At 44.6% G+C, this 15,233-nt stretch overlaps 1 protein-coding gene across 6 annotated transcripts in view; it reads right to left on the reverse strand.

Moving 5' to 3' along the window:
- The window catches only part of SPTBN1 (spectrin beta, non-erythrocytic 1), a 117,831-nt gene that overhangs the window by 61,444 nt on the left and 41,154 nt on the right, over positions 1–15,233 (reverse strand). Inside the window, exon 1 of one of the 6 annotated variants that reach the window (XM_053972599.1) lies at positions 7,022–7,192. The exons of the other annotated variants lie outside the window; for them this stretch is intronic. Within the exon in view, the coding sequence (XP_053828574.1) occupies positions 7,022–7,130 (109 nt within the window). The 5' untranslated portion in view covers positions 7,131–7,192. Of the gene's footprint in view, positions 1–7,021; positions 7,193–15,233 lie in introns of those variants that run through there. 6 annotated transcript variants of the gene reach the window in all.

The raw sequence follows: 15,233 nt of genomic DNA on the forward strand, positions 1-15,233 counted from the left end.
GGGCTACAAGCCTGGTTAATATTAGTTTGGCTACAGTAGCGCTCTCCCAACAAAGGAGGCTCTCAGCCCGGGATACCCTTGCTCCAGCAGCAAGTGCACAAGGGCTTTTGTGTGAGCGTGGGCTCCGCATCACAAGTCACAAGCATGAGTGCTCCCCATCCCTCTGGGCCTTTCCCATCCCTCTGGGCCTTTCTCCTCTGACAGAAATGTGAGGACTCAGCTTGATGCATTTTCAGGAGCAGTGAGCAAATTTGGGCTCACATGCTCTCCTTAAATGCAAATGTGTTGACAGGAGGGCCACAGTGACTCTGGGTTCCAACAGGGACACAACATGTTTGAGGTGCAGCTGGGAGTGAGGCCCTGCTCCCCGCAGCACCCCTGTGCTCATCAGATTCCCCTCTGCTTCTGCACTGCACCTCACCACCTCGTTCCTGCTACCCTGAATTTCAGAGCTGCTGAAACGCTGAGTAATCCACAAGCTTCTGACTCTCTCCAAAAATGACCCTTTACTTTAAAAGGATTCATTTTGAGTGGGAGGGGAGTTGTTTACTAATACTTTATTAAACAACTTTAATCTTTGATGAAGTGTCACTTCACTCAGACAATCACACCAGGATAAAGGCCGTTACCTGCCAGGCCCAGATACAAATATCCAAATGGAATTTCAGATTTGATTTCTTCTGGGAAGAGTAAAGTAGATTCTCAACCACCTTATTTATGACATTCTACCTCCTTTACCACAGCTTTGAAAGTCAACAGAGACTAATTTCCAATATTTGGTGTAAGAGTTTTCCCAAACCCATCTATTCAATGAACATAATTAAGTTTCACATGAGGAAAAGATGTCATTGTCATATCCTGCTACTTAATAGCTGATACTTAATACTTCTCAATTCAACTTAAACAGGAACAAAAAGACCTTCACAGCTGTTAGTAATAAAATACTCAGGAAATACAGACTCTGAGCAGAAGGGGTGCAGTTACCAAACTACACACCATGTGCTGGGATCTCACAGGAGTTTAGTAGAGGGAAGAGAGAATGGAGATTTAGTGAATCACGTAATTAGATTTTATTGATCATTTCTACTAAGCTTAGATAGCAGCTCATTCACTTTAATTGTCAAAGCATGCACCCAACAGAAAACAGAGAGATGAAAGAAACTAAGGAAAAAGAGGAAATCACAAACCCAAATTGGTAAAGAGCTCAAGAACAACTATTGCTCTGTCGTTTTATCACCACTTTCATCTCTGTCCATAGGCTTGTTTTATTGCCCCACTTTCCACACAACTTAATGGCAAAACTCACAATCCATTTGAATAGGGCTTTTGGATAGGAAAAATATTTGGGTAGGAGCCTGTACTCCCAGGTGATTACAACATGCCATGAAACACTGGGATGGTCTGTGATACAGGAGCTTCTTGGACACATGGAATGCAGAAACACCCAAGGGCTGATTCCTGTGCTGCATTCCCAGTTCCATGAGCTGTGGAGATTTACACCAGTTGAGCACCACACAAATAATTTTACTTTGGCTACATTTCTCCCGCAGGGTATTCAAAACACCCCACTGTCCCATGTGAAAATATCTGCTTACAAGCTTTGTTTACTTCATTTCAGAGCCACAAGAAGTGCTCCAGAACTGCCTTTTTAAAAACAAAATTAGGCTAGAGCACCTAGAGATTTCCCCACTGTCCCATGTGAAAATATCTGCTTACAAGCTTTGTTTACTTCATTTCAGAGCCACAAGAAGTGCTCCAGAACTGCCTTTTTAAAAACAAAATTAGGCTAGAGCACCTAGAGATTTCTGATTGTTTTTAAATTAACTTCCCTACACACACAGTTAAAAAAACAAATGTTACAAGCATACTATAAATGAAAATTGAAGAGAACAGACTACAAAAAACCTGAGCCAACAGCTCGGAGTTGTAAATGCTCACAGTTATTTCAATGAGAAGCCAAATCCAATTTAAATGTTTACTTTTGACCTGTATCAATACTGACCACATGAGCAGAAATACCTTACCCTTAGCTCCTTTAATTTGCCTTCTCTATCTCCACAAGTACCAAAACCCATGACCAGAAAAGGCAATTTTATGCCTGAAAACTGAGTCAGGATTTGGATATGTTTGGATCTTTGCAGTGGAAGGAATAAGGGCCCAGCTATCACAGAAATGCACATTTAAGTCAAATTGGGATCCCTTTAAAACTCCTTGCAAATCTGACAGGACTTCCAACCATGCAGCTTGTGCTCAGGTGTTCACCCAAACCGGAAGACTAAAGTGTGCTGTGACACATTCAGGCTTTGGAGTGTTGCAGACACCAGAAAACCAAGCAAAATTTGCCAAATGAACAGGAATTTCCACATTTGGTGGATCTGAGAACATGGGGGGAGGGGGTAAGCCAAAAATCCGTGTAACCCAGATACATTTCATCCAGAATGAAATTCAGCCTCCCAGAATTTCAGCTTTAACAGAAATTACCATGACAAGAAATGCCAGTGACCCATTTGGTAGACAAAGTAGGGTGTCCCAGGTCAGTAATCAGTGCCTGGAGCTATGCAGGTCACTGCTCCCAGGAGACTCAAAGCCTTCACAAGGTAAATCAGGAAGGGACTGCTGAAACTGGCTGCTCAAAGGGCACCCACGGGAGGAACTCCAAGGATCCTGGTGACACAGAGGGCGTCTCTGCCTTAGTGCAGGACAGCACCGCAGCTCCTGCAAACTGCTCTGTCAGCAGCAGGAGCTCCCTGTTTAACCTTGAGCATAGATGGGGATTTGGGGGAAGATTTTCATGCAGCAAAAGCTGTGGGAAAGCCCGGTTTGAGAACAGAAAACCAAGAAAAATCTTCCTGCTGTCCTGCAGCATAGATGGGAACCAACCTACACATATATTCATACATGATCAAGCTGATTACCATTGACCACTTAAAAATTGAAGTGGTGTGTGTATCTTTTTAGGCCAAACCTCCTTGAGTCATTGCAGATCAAGGAATTCCAAGCCAAGGAGCTCCTCTGCTGAAAGGTTCTTCTATCAGAGAGAGGGGCTTTTACCCCAAGCACCCAATATACAGTTGCATTGCCTTTCCTGGTGCAGGTAGTGCTGTGCAGCCACAGTCAGCTTTGTATCCCCATGAAACAGAGTTTAGAACTGATCTTAAACACCTCTGATGAGAAAGGCAGCTCATTTTTCCTACAGTTTATTCCAGTGTCCAGTTTTTCAAACATACTATTTCTAACACAGATCAAAATAAAGGCACTTTCTCTCATGCAGCCTGAGCACCAAAACACACCAGGCTCCCACTAAAATGCCCAATGTCCAGCCTGAAAGGCAGCATTACAAAAATGCCCAAACCTGCAATGTCCCACACAGCAGGACACACAGCACAGCTCCTTTGAAAGTTGGCCTTCCTCTGGGACTTATCAGGAGTGCAGATCTAGCTCACCTCCATCCCCCAAGATTTCACATTTGTAATTACCACTGGAAATCTCACACCTCATGCACAGCCCCGGAGCTGAGACCCAACTTTTCAATGACAGGGCAGGAGCTGATAGAGTCATCAACCTCCCGAATGCCAGAGATGTTAATAAATACCACTGTCCTGCTAACCGGGTGGCAAAGAGCCCCTGGAGCAGTGATGATAGCTGCTTCCCTGTGCACCCTTCCCGCTGGAAGGTAATACAGCTGCAGGGATCTCCTTCCAAATTCCTGACTTGGGTTAACCTCTTCCTGCCAGCTCCTACACCTGTGCCCAGCCAATCCACAGAATCCTGCCACATTACCATAGCACAGGGGACAGCCTTCGTTTTATAACAACAACATATCTGGCTTGATTTGCATTTAATTCCTCAATATAGCAGGACAAACTTTCTCCACTGACAGAACCTGCACAAGCTCCATGGCAACGTGTTTCCCACAAACAAGTTTTGGGGTTCTGTCTTTACTTGCAGCGAGCAACTGCAGCCGTGCAACCTGATCCCTTTCTACTGCACAAGTGGCCATGAGAACCAAAACTCCACACCTAGGTTTACGATGATAGCAACCACTGATAGTATCGCTCACTCACCATTCCAGGATCGGGTGAACTAAGCATAATAGGAACTTACTGAAACTTAATAAAGGAAACACAACTTGCTAAAGCATTTTTCTCCCCACACCTGTGCCAGCATTCTCACTAGCACAAGGGCTGGGCATGCTAAACTCCTGGATTATCATACACTGGCCTTCAGGGCTTCTTTTGACACAAAGAGAGTCATGATTCACTCCTAGCAATGACTTCTGCCACATCCTGCTTCTCTTTGGCCCATCAAGGCAAATGGGAGCTGGGATCCCCTGCCATGTGACCCTTCCAGGTGCAGAAGGAACCCGTCTGGTCCCTTCAGTGCAGTCCCACAACCTGCACTGGGTTTCACACCCCAGCGGGACTGGGCTGGAAAATCTGCTTTAATCACCCCACAACCATCATCGAGTTCAACAAGAGTTTCTTTACAATCATCGCTTCAAGGCATTTAAAAGGGTGGAGCATAGGAGTGCCTAGGGAATCGTGTATGATGTGAATTTGCTTTGTCCATAGCATTTTGGGGCAGATTTAGGCTGGCTCCTCTCCTCATGTGAAGCTGGCAGTGTCAAACCTCATGTATTGTCTATCTTAGGAAAGAGGAGATGAGAGAGTTGTCTTCTACTCATTGCTGATTCAGACTTCTCTTTGTACAGGGCCTGAGCACTTGCTCTGTTATTTTAGACAAAACAATATACTCCCGAGTGCTTTTTTTGATGAAAACTCAACTTTCACTAGATCTAAACAGTACCTTGCTATGATCTAGCGCAAAGCTGGAGATTCACAAAGTAACTGGAGGAATTGTGAAGAAAAGAGGGGTAAATTCAGTGTGTGAAGGACATGAGCAGAAGTTAGAGTAATCTGTGTGGTGCCGATGCTGGCGCTGCTCAAGAGAGCCCTCCTACCCAGAGTAGAGGGGTGAAACAATTATCAAGGAGTATGTGATTATTTGAAATGCATCTGCTCTTACTTGTTTGTACACCTCCATTGTAAAAGAGGTAAAACTGGTGATAAATCTGTAATTCTAAAAAATTACATATATTCAGCTCATCTATACTGGGTTTGAGTCTTGCCCAGTGCCACAGAACACTCCCTGTTCCCACCAGAGCCTTCCAGCAAGAATGTCCTGAAAATCTTACAACCACAAAACAATGGCTTTGTAGACATTCTTCAAGCAAAGAGCCACTAATCTGAGGAAAGACCTCTTCTGTGTCAGCAGAGTTAAGCCACTCCCTTTCCATCACACATGATATTTTGTATGGTTATTTAGTATTTCATGAAGTATGTGGTGCATAATTTACAACATTGCCTGCACCTAAGCTCCACCCTGAACAAGATCACTGGCAGCACTCATTTTCAAGCCTATGGTGTGAATAAACAGCCACAGGATGGTCTGTTGCAAAACTGCACAGAATTTACTGCACTTTATCTCTTCTGCTGGAGGAAATTACAGTACTTTAGGGAGAGCACTGCATTTTTCTTAACCTTTTTAAGCCAACTCAGTGCATTCTACTGAAGGGAAAACTCACTTTCTGTGCTTTCAACAATGCAGTCTGCTTTCCTCTTTCAATGTGATGTAAACACACAGATAATGGATTCCTGAAGCAGTGACCCTGAAAATGATAAAATCTGCCTTCTTTAGACTGCTAACTAAACCAGCAAAGAAAGAGGCATGAGCCAGGTTTTTCTTCATGCCACAAATTTAGTTCTTTCCATCACAAGTACCACAGCCTAAGATCTGACAGATGTTCAAGATAAAGCCTGTAACGCATTTCCTCATGTGCAAGTTTGGAGCCTGGATTTTCCATGCCTTGTCCCAGGAATTTCCATGTTCTGAGTGTTTAGGACACTGTCATTTTGCCTTACTACATGCAGTGTGCAGCCATTGCTGTGAGCCAGTTTACAAGATAAACCAAGTGCTATGAATGAAAGATTTTCTTTCCCTCCCTCCTTAACCCAACAAATAGGAACATTCTTTGCACTAACCAGGCTCTTGCCCCTTCTCTGACAGGAACCACAGACCACACTTGAAGAACAGACCACAGTAAATTAGGAAACATGCACAGAAGGGCAGCACTTCGCTGTACTCAGGCTGCTCTGGGACTATCTCCAGAGTCACATGGATCTAGTGGAGGAGGTTTGGTTTCAGTGAAGAATTCTTTTTTATTTTGCAACTACAATCCCGGAGTTCATTCATTGTTGGAATGAGTCTTCCACAGAGAAACAGCAGAGCTTGTTTTACCCTGCCTGAGGCATGGAGCTGCTGGGCACCATCCTCCCCCCCTGCACTGGGGGTTTGCCACCCGGGCTGAGGCCTACCCTCCCTGCAGAGAGCACACGGCACCCCCAAAATAAACCTCTGGTTCTTAAACAGACTGGGAATTTAAGGGGAAAATATTAAAGGACATTCTCCCTGTATAAAAGCAAAGAAAACTGAGAATGTTAAAGTGCACAAAAGCTTTCTCAGCTATCTATAGCGTGAGCAAACTAATTCGTTAGGGAATTATGCAACTGTTCTTCATTTGAAGAACTGAAGCCACCCACCTTTGCAGGAGCTACTCAGGGGTTGGAAAGGGCCCTTGCGCTGCAAACTGCACCCAAGCACAGCTAGGATTTATGAGTGGTGGCCAGTTTTAACTGTACTTTATTTAAGGATAAAATACATAGAAGACTGCTTCCTCACTCTGCCCCTTATCGTTCTGAGAGACGTGGTCTGGCTTAGTCCTCATTGCAAGGCTGAGTGGCTCAGAGGCTGGACACATACCTTTACCCCGTGTAAGGCTCAGGACACCTTCGGAGTGAGAAAAGCCACACAGTAGCCCTTAAAAGAACTCAGAGCTTTTTCCCACAGCACCACTTTCGTCCTCTCTCACTAAAACCTCGGTGCAATGAGAATAAGCCTGGACTAACATGCTTACAAGGATCATAGCATGGCAACACCTCCAAAAAAACCCGCACAGGCTTACCTTGTAACTGCTTGAATCGTCCTTCTAACTGGTTATAGTTATACGGCACCTGAGCTGCATATCCTGGGGACAACGGCCCGGGCATACTGGTTGATTTTTGTAATTCCATTTACAGGTAGCGTAGGGATACGATGAACTGCAGCATAAAGGAACCACAAGTCTCTTTACCACACATCCAGGTAAATCCCAGCTTCCTCCAGTAGTTTAGCGTCAGTCCCTAGCGAAAACGCTCCCCCCTAAGCCCTAAGTAAATAACAGCTTCGGTTCAAAATCCAGCAGTGTGGCTTGGCGGTAAGCTCTCTGTAATGGATTCAAACGTAAAACACCAGGAGGGTGGTTTTTTGTTTTTTTTTTTTTCCCAGTTCCACAACAGGCAACTCTCAAGTGCTTGAATCTCGTTCAAATGCTCGTCTGGCTCTGGCGAAGCTAAGTGAAATAAAAGCAAGCGTGCGATTCAGGCCGAAGTAAAGGCAGCATGGAGCCACGCGCTGCCGCCCTGGCCGGCGCTACCAGGAGCCGCGCACACCTCAGACCTCTCTGCTGGTTTGTAATATAAACAGCAGCCGCCCGGGCGCAGGCTGATGTCACTCAATTACCATACGGCACGGTGGAGGAAAGGAAGGCTATACCAAGGACGAAGGGGCGGCGGAACAAGAGCGGCCCGGCTCATGCAGCGCCCCAGCGAGTCCTTCCGCCGCGCCCCGGGAGCGGCTGCCCGCGGGGTCCCGGCCCCGCTGTGCCAGCACCGCGCACGGTGGTACCTTCCCGAGCGAAGCAGCTGGAATTACAACCTTTTGTTAGGAGCCTCATGTAACGGAAAAGTCTCAGATTACTATCACTTGAAAAGGAGGGCACTTTATTTATCTGCGGGGCTGTCGGCTTGCAGAAGCACCACGCGCACACAGAAGCGCTCATTCAGTATTTAGCACCAGCCGAGGAGGGGACGCGGGGAGATGTACGCTCCAGCACACCGGGAATAAACGAAAGCTTTGTCGAAAGGTTCTTTAAACAGGCAATTCCTGTCACTTCGGTTTATGTTACTTGACGATATTGAGGATTTTGACATGCCCTGTGCATGTGGCTCCTTGCCCAGTTATCAGTGTGCTGGGTATTACTGCAAGATTAATGGGCTGTGCGCTGAGAGGGAGGGCTCTAACGTAAATAAGGATGCCTCGCCGAGCTCTGACTGGCACCTCAATACCCTGCCGAAATACAAACGTGCACAGCAGCAGCAGCAGCTGGGCTTGGCCCTCGAAGTCAGTTCCTGCAGATGGTATTAGATACAGGATGTCAGTTTTCCCTCAGGGACATGAGCTCCCAGCCCTCACTGTTATAAGTGAAATTGAAAGGTCAATTCCACATTCATAGTCTCAGTATATAACATTTGCCTGTTCATTTTTAAAACTGCTGATAATGTTCACACAAATGTTTTCTCTTTTCTTCTTGCATTTCCAAATTCCTTTCCACTGGAACCCATGTTCTCTCCTCCTCCCACTCCATCCCTTCATCAAACATTTCAAAATGTTGCCTTTGTTTTGATACCGTCATTTCACAAGGTTTAAGTCATATAGTAATTTCTGTGAGGACAATTTCTGTAGGAGAAGCTCAGCCTACTCCCCTACTCACTGCAGCCCAAGGTCATGCTTGGTGCAAGGTAGAAATTCAACCAGCCATTACCAGCACACCAGGGAACAAATGTGCACAAAGTCCAGCCATGAACACTGCCAATTTAGGGAGAAGTGATGGAAGTCGACACTTCTCAGATTAAGCTGGGGTTTCCAAAAACACATGGACTGTTGAAAATGTCTGGCACACTGCTCCTGAGGTCATAAATGTATTTAAAATATTTGTGGCTTTCAACTATACCGTTTTACTTAAAGCACTACCATAGCTCTAGTCCAGAGTTATTTACATTGACACAAAAGGGTTTTTACTGGGGTATTTCAGTGCACCCCTTTATTTCAGTATAGCTGTATTTAGACAAGACAAGCTGTATTTAGACAGCACACCTCAAGCAGAACCTAAAACATTCCTGAAAGGTGGCCTTCAACCCTTTCAGCACTACCCCACTTGGTCACAAAGGACTCCTCAGCTGCCCCAGACAGGTTTTACAGTATCAGGGAGGAAAATGGCTGTGTAGGGGACCAGGCTCTGCAGGCTCATGTTCTAAAAAACATGTCTGGAAAGCATCAGGGGGACCTGAGGAAGCACCTGCAGTTGCAACCCCAGCAGGCAGGATGCTGCTCTCCAGACAACAATGGGCTGATGTGGCAGGCTCCTGCTAAACCCTCCCCTGATAATCTTTGTGCAGCCAGCTGTCCCTCCAGCACACAGGCACCCACACACCAGCCCTGGCCATGGGGTTTCCAGGGAAGAAAGTCAGCACAAAATACCAAAAGCACCCAAATTCCCAAGAGCAGAGCTGGGTAAGCTGAGCTGCTAACAATAGCAAGGTGAACTCTGCCGAGCTGGAGGAGTACATTTTGCCCAGCACACAAGTACAGGCTTATTTCCATCACAGATATTTCTCCTGCAGCTTCCTAGCAACAGCAGCTTTTGCCTGCCATGCCTGACCTACGTTATAATTAAATGCAAACCCTTCCCCTCAAGAGCAGGCAGGCAGCCAGGCCCTACCTGCAGGCATATCAACTCATTCTGTCCCACCTTGAGCAAACAGGTGTTGCTATGTGAGCTCAGAAGGTAAAACTAAAGTCCAAGTGACTGACGGGGAAACTGGAACATTTTTAACACTATGAAGGCCATAAGTCAGGAACTTTTCCCCAGCTGAAAGCTTTCCCAAAACCTTTGGCAGGCAATGCACTAATGCATGTGGTCATTATTAAAAATATTAAGAAGTAAACTATTACAAAAGGAAAATATTAAAATCTAAAAAGAATTCTTTGCCTTAGGCCCATATAAAACACAGACTAGCCTTACCCACCCCATCATGAAACATTAACACCATACACACATATTTACCTTTCAGCTTGTCCCCTGTGGGACAACTGAAGCTGGCAAGCTTCAGGAATACTGGAACAAAATTTGGTGTTTGATATTTTTTGTCCGTGTCCCCTCTCTGTCCCTCCCAATTCTGGCCTGCCCAGTAGCACTAAACACTACCTTAAAGGGAAGGAATTGCAGCAGGTATGAAGCCATGCAGGCTACACAGCAAGTAGGGGGGAAAGCTAAAGGAAAAGGGAAGAACCTGTGCTTGAACTGAGCTTATTTTGTTCAAGGTTTGACAAACAGAGACACCAGACCCTGACGTGTTGTCGGCAGCACTTGCTGTGAATATCTGACCTCATTTGAGCTGCCATCCAGGTCGGCATTTGGGCTGAACAATGTGCCCCCCGGCAGCAGATGTGACAGACTTTGCTGATGATGGTTCAGCTTCTAGGGCTGGCCTTGGTGCCAGGCTCAGCTGCCAGGGCCTTCCTGCTGCTTTGCTGGGTACTGCCGTACATCTTAAAAGCTCTGCTGAACAGGTTAGTGGGAATTCAGTGGAAAGAGCAAAGCAAAACAGGGACATGTCTGTGTTTGCAAAATGCTACACTGTATGTAGCAAGGCTGCTTCCAAATGGGCATCCTGCCAGGTCCCCATTTTGTGAGTCACACCAAGCCTAATGCATTGGTCGGCTGTTGACTGCAAATGAGTGAACCTGAGCCATTTTCTGCTGCCATGTGGCGATGCACCGGATCGATCACAAGGCTCCTCATGCAAAGCCCTTTGTGACACCCCAGTTCTACTCATTTTCCCTGTTTATCTTTAATTGACTAAGCCCTTGACAATACTAATTAGGTAATATGTTATGGAGGGGATTGAATGCTTTAAGGCCATAGGCAGCTTTGAAGCACTGGGCCAAGTGCAACTTATCACATCAACACAGCTGGAAATTGTCCATGGTGTAATTCATTAGTGATTAAAGTAGTGGAGGAAAAGAAGGACCAGATCATATCTTAATCTTAGCATATTGAGGAGGGAGGGGTGTGCTGTGTTTGGGGTTTTTCTTTTGTTCTCTTAATTTTGTTCTCAATTTTTTGCCTGTAACTGTGGAATAACTTCTGCTGGCACAGTTTGAATTGCCCCTGTCTCAAAGCACCTGCCAGGTGATGATGGCTTGTGTACTTGTTCAGAATGAACAAAACACCAGTGATTATCCACTTAGCCATAATGCAGAGTGTCCTAGCTGACATGATCAGAGCTTTGCAAAGCCTCAAGGAGAACGAGAGGTTGATTACAGTAATATTATGAATGTACAAGTGACATTTAGAAACAGCTGCTTACCCCAGAACACAAAAGGGTCTCTCCTGGGCTCTGTCTTTAAACGGTTCTGAAAAATGCTGCTGAAGTGAACAGGTTCTGACACACGGAAAAAAACTGGGGTTTCTAAGGAAGAAACTAATGTTAAATCCAGCAAAAGTGCATTCCAAATTCCTAATTATCGATGTTTCTAAGCCAGAGCTTACAATAATTATGAGTCCAGTTAATCATCACCCTTGTCTTTTCTCTTTACTCGTTCTTGTAAATTCTCTAGTTGGTGGCTAAGTAGGGAAAAAAAAAACACCAAAAAAACCATCAAGATAAAAAGGATGATTTATTAAACTAAAATGCCAGAGAAATCATGTAATGTTTTGCTCCTCTCATGAAGGTGGGTAAAGTTCCTACACATTCCCTAAGTGCTACAATTAGGAACTTAAAACTCATTATGATGCTTGCCTCCATCCTCACAGTAAAAACAAAACCTTTTATTAGATATTGGAGCAAGGAGAGATAGGTTTTGCTGGGGATTGTTCTAGAACATAATAGGAAATAGTTATTTTTACCCTATTTGAAAATTTGCGTAACATGAATCCTGAAGAGTTAGCTGGTTTCCCTCCAGTTTTTTATCTAAGATGCTGGAAGCAGGGAACGGCAGCCCACACACCAAGCAGAAATGAGCTGCCAAGCTCATTATCTCTGCTGCAGGTATTGGAGGGAACAGAACCCTTCAGTTCGTAACCTGCCACGTCCTGCAACACTTGGTAACTCTTTCACATGCTGGTGAAATGAATACAAGCAAACCAAGAGATCTCCTCTTCAGTAACGTTTCTACTGCAGAAAGTATCTCAACCAGGTCCTCCCAGTCCCTTCCAGATTCATTCTCTGCAACTCACATGGCCTTTGGAGAGCCAATGCAATCCAAAGGCAAAGAAAAGAGGCCCATTAAAAAGTAGGAGACAAGGATTTTTATTACAGAAGGGTCTGTTTATATGCTTTCCTTTTGCCATGTCTGGGCTGGCCTTCCAGCAGCTCAGCTCTGAGTCCCAGCTACAAATCAGCTTCGGGCTCCAGGCGATTCTCTAGGTTGTGACATGAGACCAAAACCTTGGGGAATTTTCTCACAAACCTGGCCAGAATATCAATTTATTACTGAAACTGGGTCAGTTCCACCTGGTTTCAGGTTTCAGTTTACACTAGTCCCAGATTAACAGGAAAGTTGACATGACTTCTGTAACAGCATGTCCTTGCTAACTGCAGGAGTCGAACACCTGCCAGGAAGGACAGTAGGGAAGAGCTACAAGTGGCACTTGCAAAACATTTCAGAAGAAATTACCATTTCTGTTGGTTTGCATTCCAACCTGTACTGCTTTCCATACTCCATGAACTCACCAACACAGAAAAGTCACCCCTGAAAAGCTGTAACTATATTCCCAGGTTTTATTTGTTACCCATGAAATGCACTTGGCTTTCTCCCTGACATAGATGGACAGCCCTTACAAAGCCTGTTCATACGAAGCACACTGCACTTAACACACTCGCTGGCTGTGAAATTTTGTCATGAAAACACTTGTTCATTTCATGCAGAAAATTCTTTCTTACAGGTTTTGATTTGCTTTTTCAGAAGCTGGGATTATTGTCATTGCCTCTCCCTCCTTTCTCTTCCACCTGAATTGCACCTACATTTATATGTATAGGAGAGAGACAGAGAAATGCCCACCTTCCTTTTTCTCCCTTTTGCACCATTTTCTTTTTCTTTTCAGTCTGACCAGGAACACAGATGTACTGTTGCTACACCATAATCACTCAGGCATGACAATTCAATGTCCTGCTACTCTTGAGCAATATGGAAATTGGCTGAAAACAAGCAGCAGAATACAGTGATCTTTAAAAATCTCCAAAAGTAAGACTATGTCCCTATCTGGAAACTGCCATTCTCCACAAAAAAGCATAGTGATCAATTGACAAGTATTAACTGTGTCCAACTCATGAAGTTACTATTCCAGAGCAACCAACTTCATTTTAATATGATGTATTGAAAAAAAATAATACATTGTACAAGTGGATGTACAAACACTGTCACTTGACACCTCTCTGCCTTCAAGGCCTAATAAAGGAAGAAAAACTTGAAAAAATTCTCACACAACATACACATACAAAGTGGTTGGCAAAAAAAAAAAAATAGTAGTGATTGCCTTGCTCACTAAAAGAGCTCAAAACTGTTAGGGAGAATGCTGGAAACTAAAGAAGTGAAACTTAGAAGTAGATTTTCATCACCCTCTCCATGCGGCTGGTTCTCATCCCCATTCCTGTTCTTTTTGCCTTTTCCCCATCAAGGAAATTCGTCTCCAGGCAATCTGGGTTTATATCTCTCCAGGATATTACCTCAAGATAAGAATCAAGGCTCTGATCCGAGGGAATGATTTCATCACTAATCTTTCCCCATTAGAAGAGTTCCAAGGTTAACAGAAATTAGTAAACAGGTTTGAATCCTGCACTGAATTTCACTTTGCAGTGTGCTCTGTTAGACATTATTTATACTTCAGGGAGTGCTTTCAGGCAGTATCCCAGCAACAAATAGAAGGAAAAAAATGCAAGGCACATTGCAGACTTGGCTGAATAAATAACATAAATACAGAAACATTGCTAGTTAGATGCTAAAGACATGAGACGAGAACATTCTCTTCTGCATACGCATTTTTTGTGGAAAGACTTCTTTTGAAGTACAGACTCGTGACTAGGTTTTGAAATTCATCCACAGCTAAGCTCACCCCTGAGAGAAGTCATAACTTTAAAACATATATTTATTGCCAATATTGGCATGTAGTTTCTATAAAGAAGAAATCCTTTCCATTAAGATTATTCAGCAAATTATCTAAAAACAATCTCATTATCATAGTGAAGAGTCTCTTGGTTTCTCTGTATTAAATATCCCTAAAATATTGACTCTAGCAACAAAGAACATTTGTAGCCTTCTCAGTCTTCAGGTTTCCCATGAAGGGCCACCTCTGGTCAGGTTCCCCGCTGGTGTAAGACAGCATGGCCTCAGAGAAGCCAGGGGAGAATCCAGTTTATACTAGGTAATAATCTGGCTGGGAGGTCTCCTCTAAATTGTCAACTTCAGCATATTATTCTAGGCTTAAGACAGTGCCTGGCTCAGCTCTCACTGACTCCACGGAAGATGTCTCCCAGGGAGCATTTTGCCTTTCCGAGAGCAGCTGCTGCAGCCAGAGCTCTTTACCCCCCATCACAACTTGTGCCCTGCTGATGCTGAACACTGCCTCCCACTCAGCTCAGTGTTTTGGGGCAGCCAAAAGCACGTCCCCTGGTGCTCTTACTCTTCACTGATGCCATGGGGATGAATGGATGAAGAAAACTGGAGTAGACAGGAGAGCAGTGTGCTGTGCTGCTCTGGGAATGAAGTTCCCACCTAAGGAAGCTCACTCTGGAAGTCAGTGCAGTGCCACAGTATCAAAATGCCCCAGTATGACCACGCAGACTGACCTACTGCAGGATTATCTCCATACATATTTCACTAGTAATATCCCAAAGGTAAATACACCTATGCACACAGAGCACACATGCATCAGCTTTCCATTGGCTTCCTCCGGGTACAGATGGATTTTTATATTTAAGCTTAACTAGAGCACAGAATTCTCTTGTACCTTATTTTGTTAAATTACTGCATTGATGTCCAAGCACAGAGTCCTCTGTGCATAAGGACTGGCGTATGCCTGGAGCCCTCCTCAAGGAACTATGAGAAGCAGATATGGACCTGTATTCCAGCCCAGGAGTTGGAAGCCCAGGATTCCAGCTTAATGAACAGAATTCCAAGATCCAGGGATCAATCAACAAAGGCTCATGCTGGCAAGATGCTGGGCTCTCCTGTATACGTGTCCACCTCAACAGTGCTTAGTCCTGAAAGGGTTTCAGTGGAGACGTAAAATGACGGCA

The sequence above is a fragment of the Vidua macroura genome, chromosome 3, assembly GCF_024509145.1.
Source record: "Vidua macroura isolate BioBank_ID:100142 chromosome 3, ASM2450914v1, whole genome shotgun sequence".
Taxonomy (NCBI): Eukaryota; Metazoa; Chordata; class Aves; order Passeriformes; family Viduidae; genus Vidua; species Vidua macroura.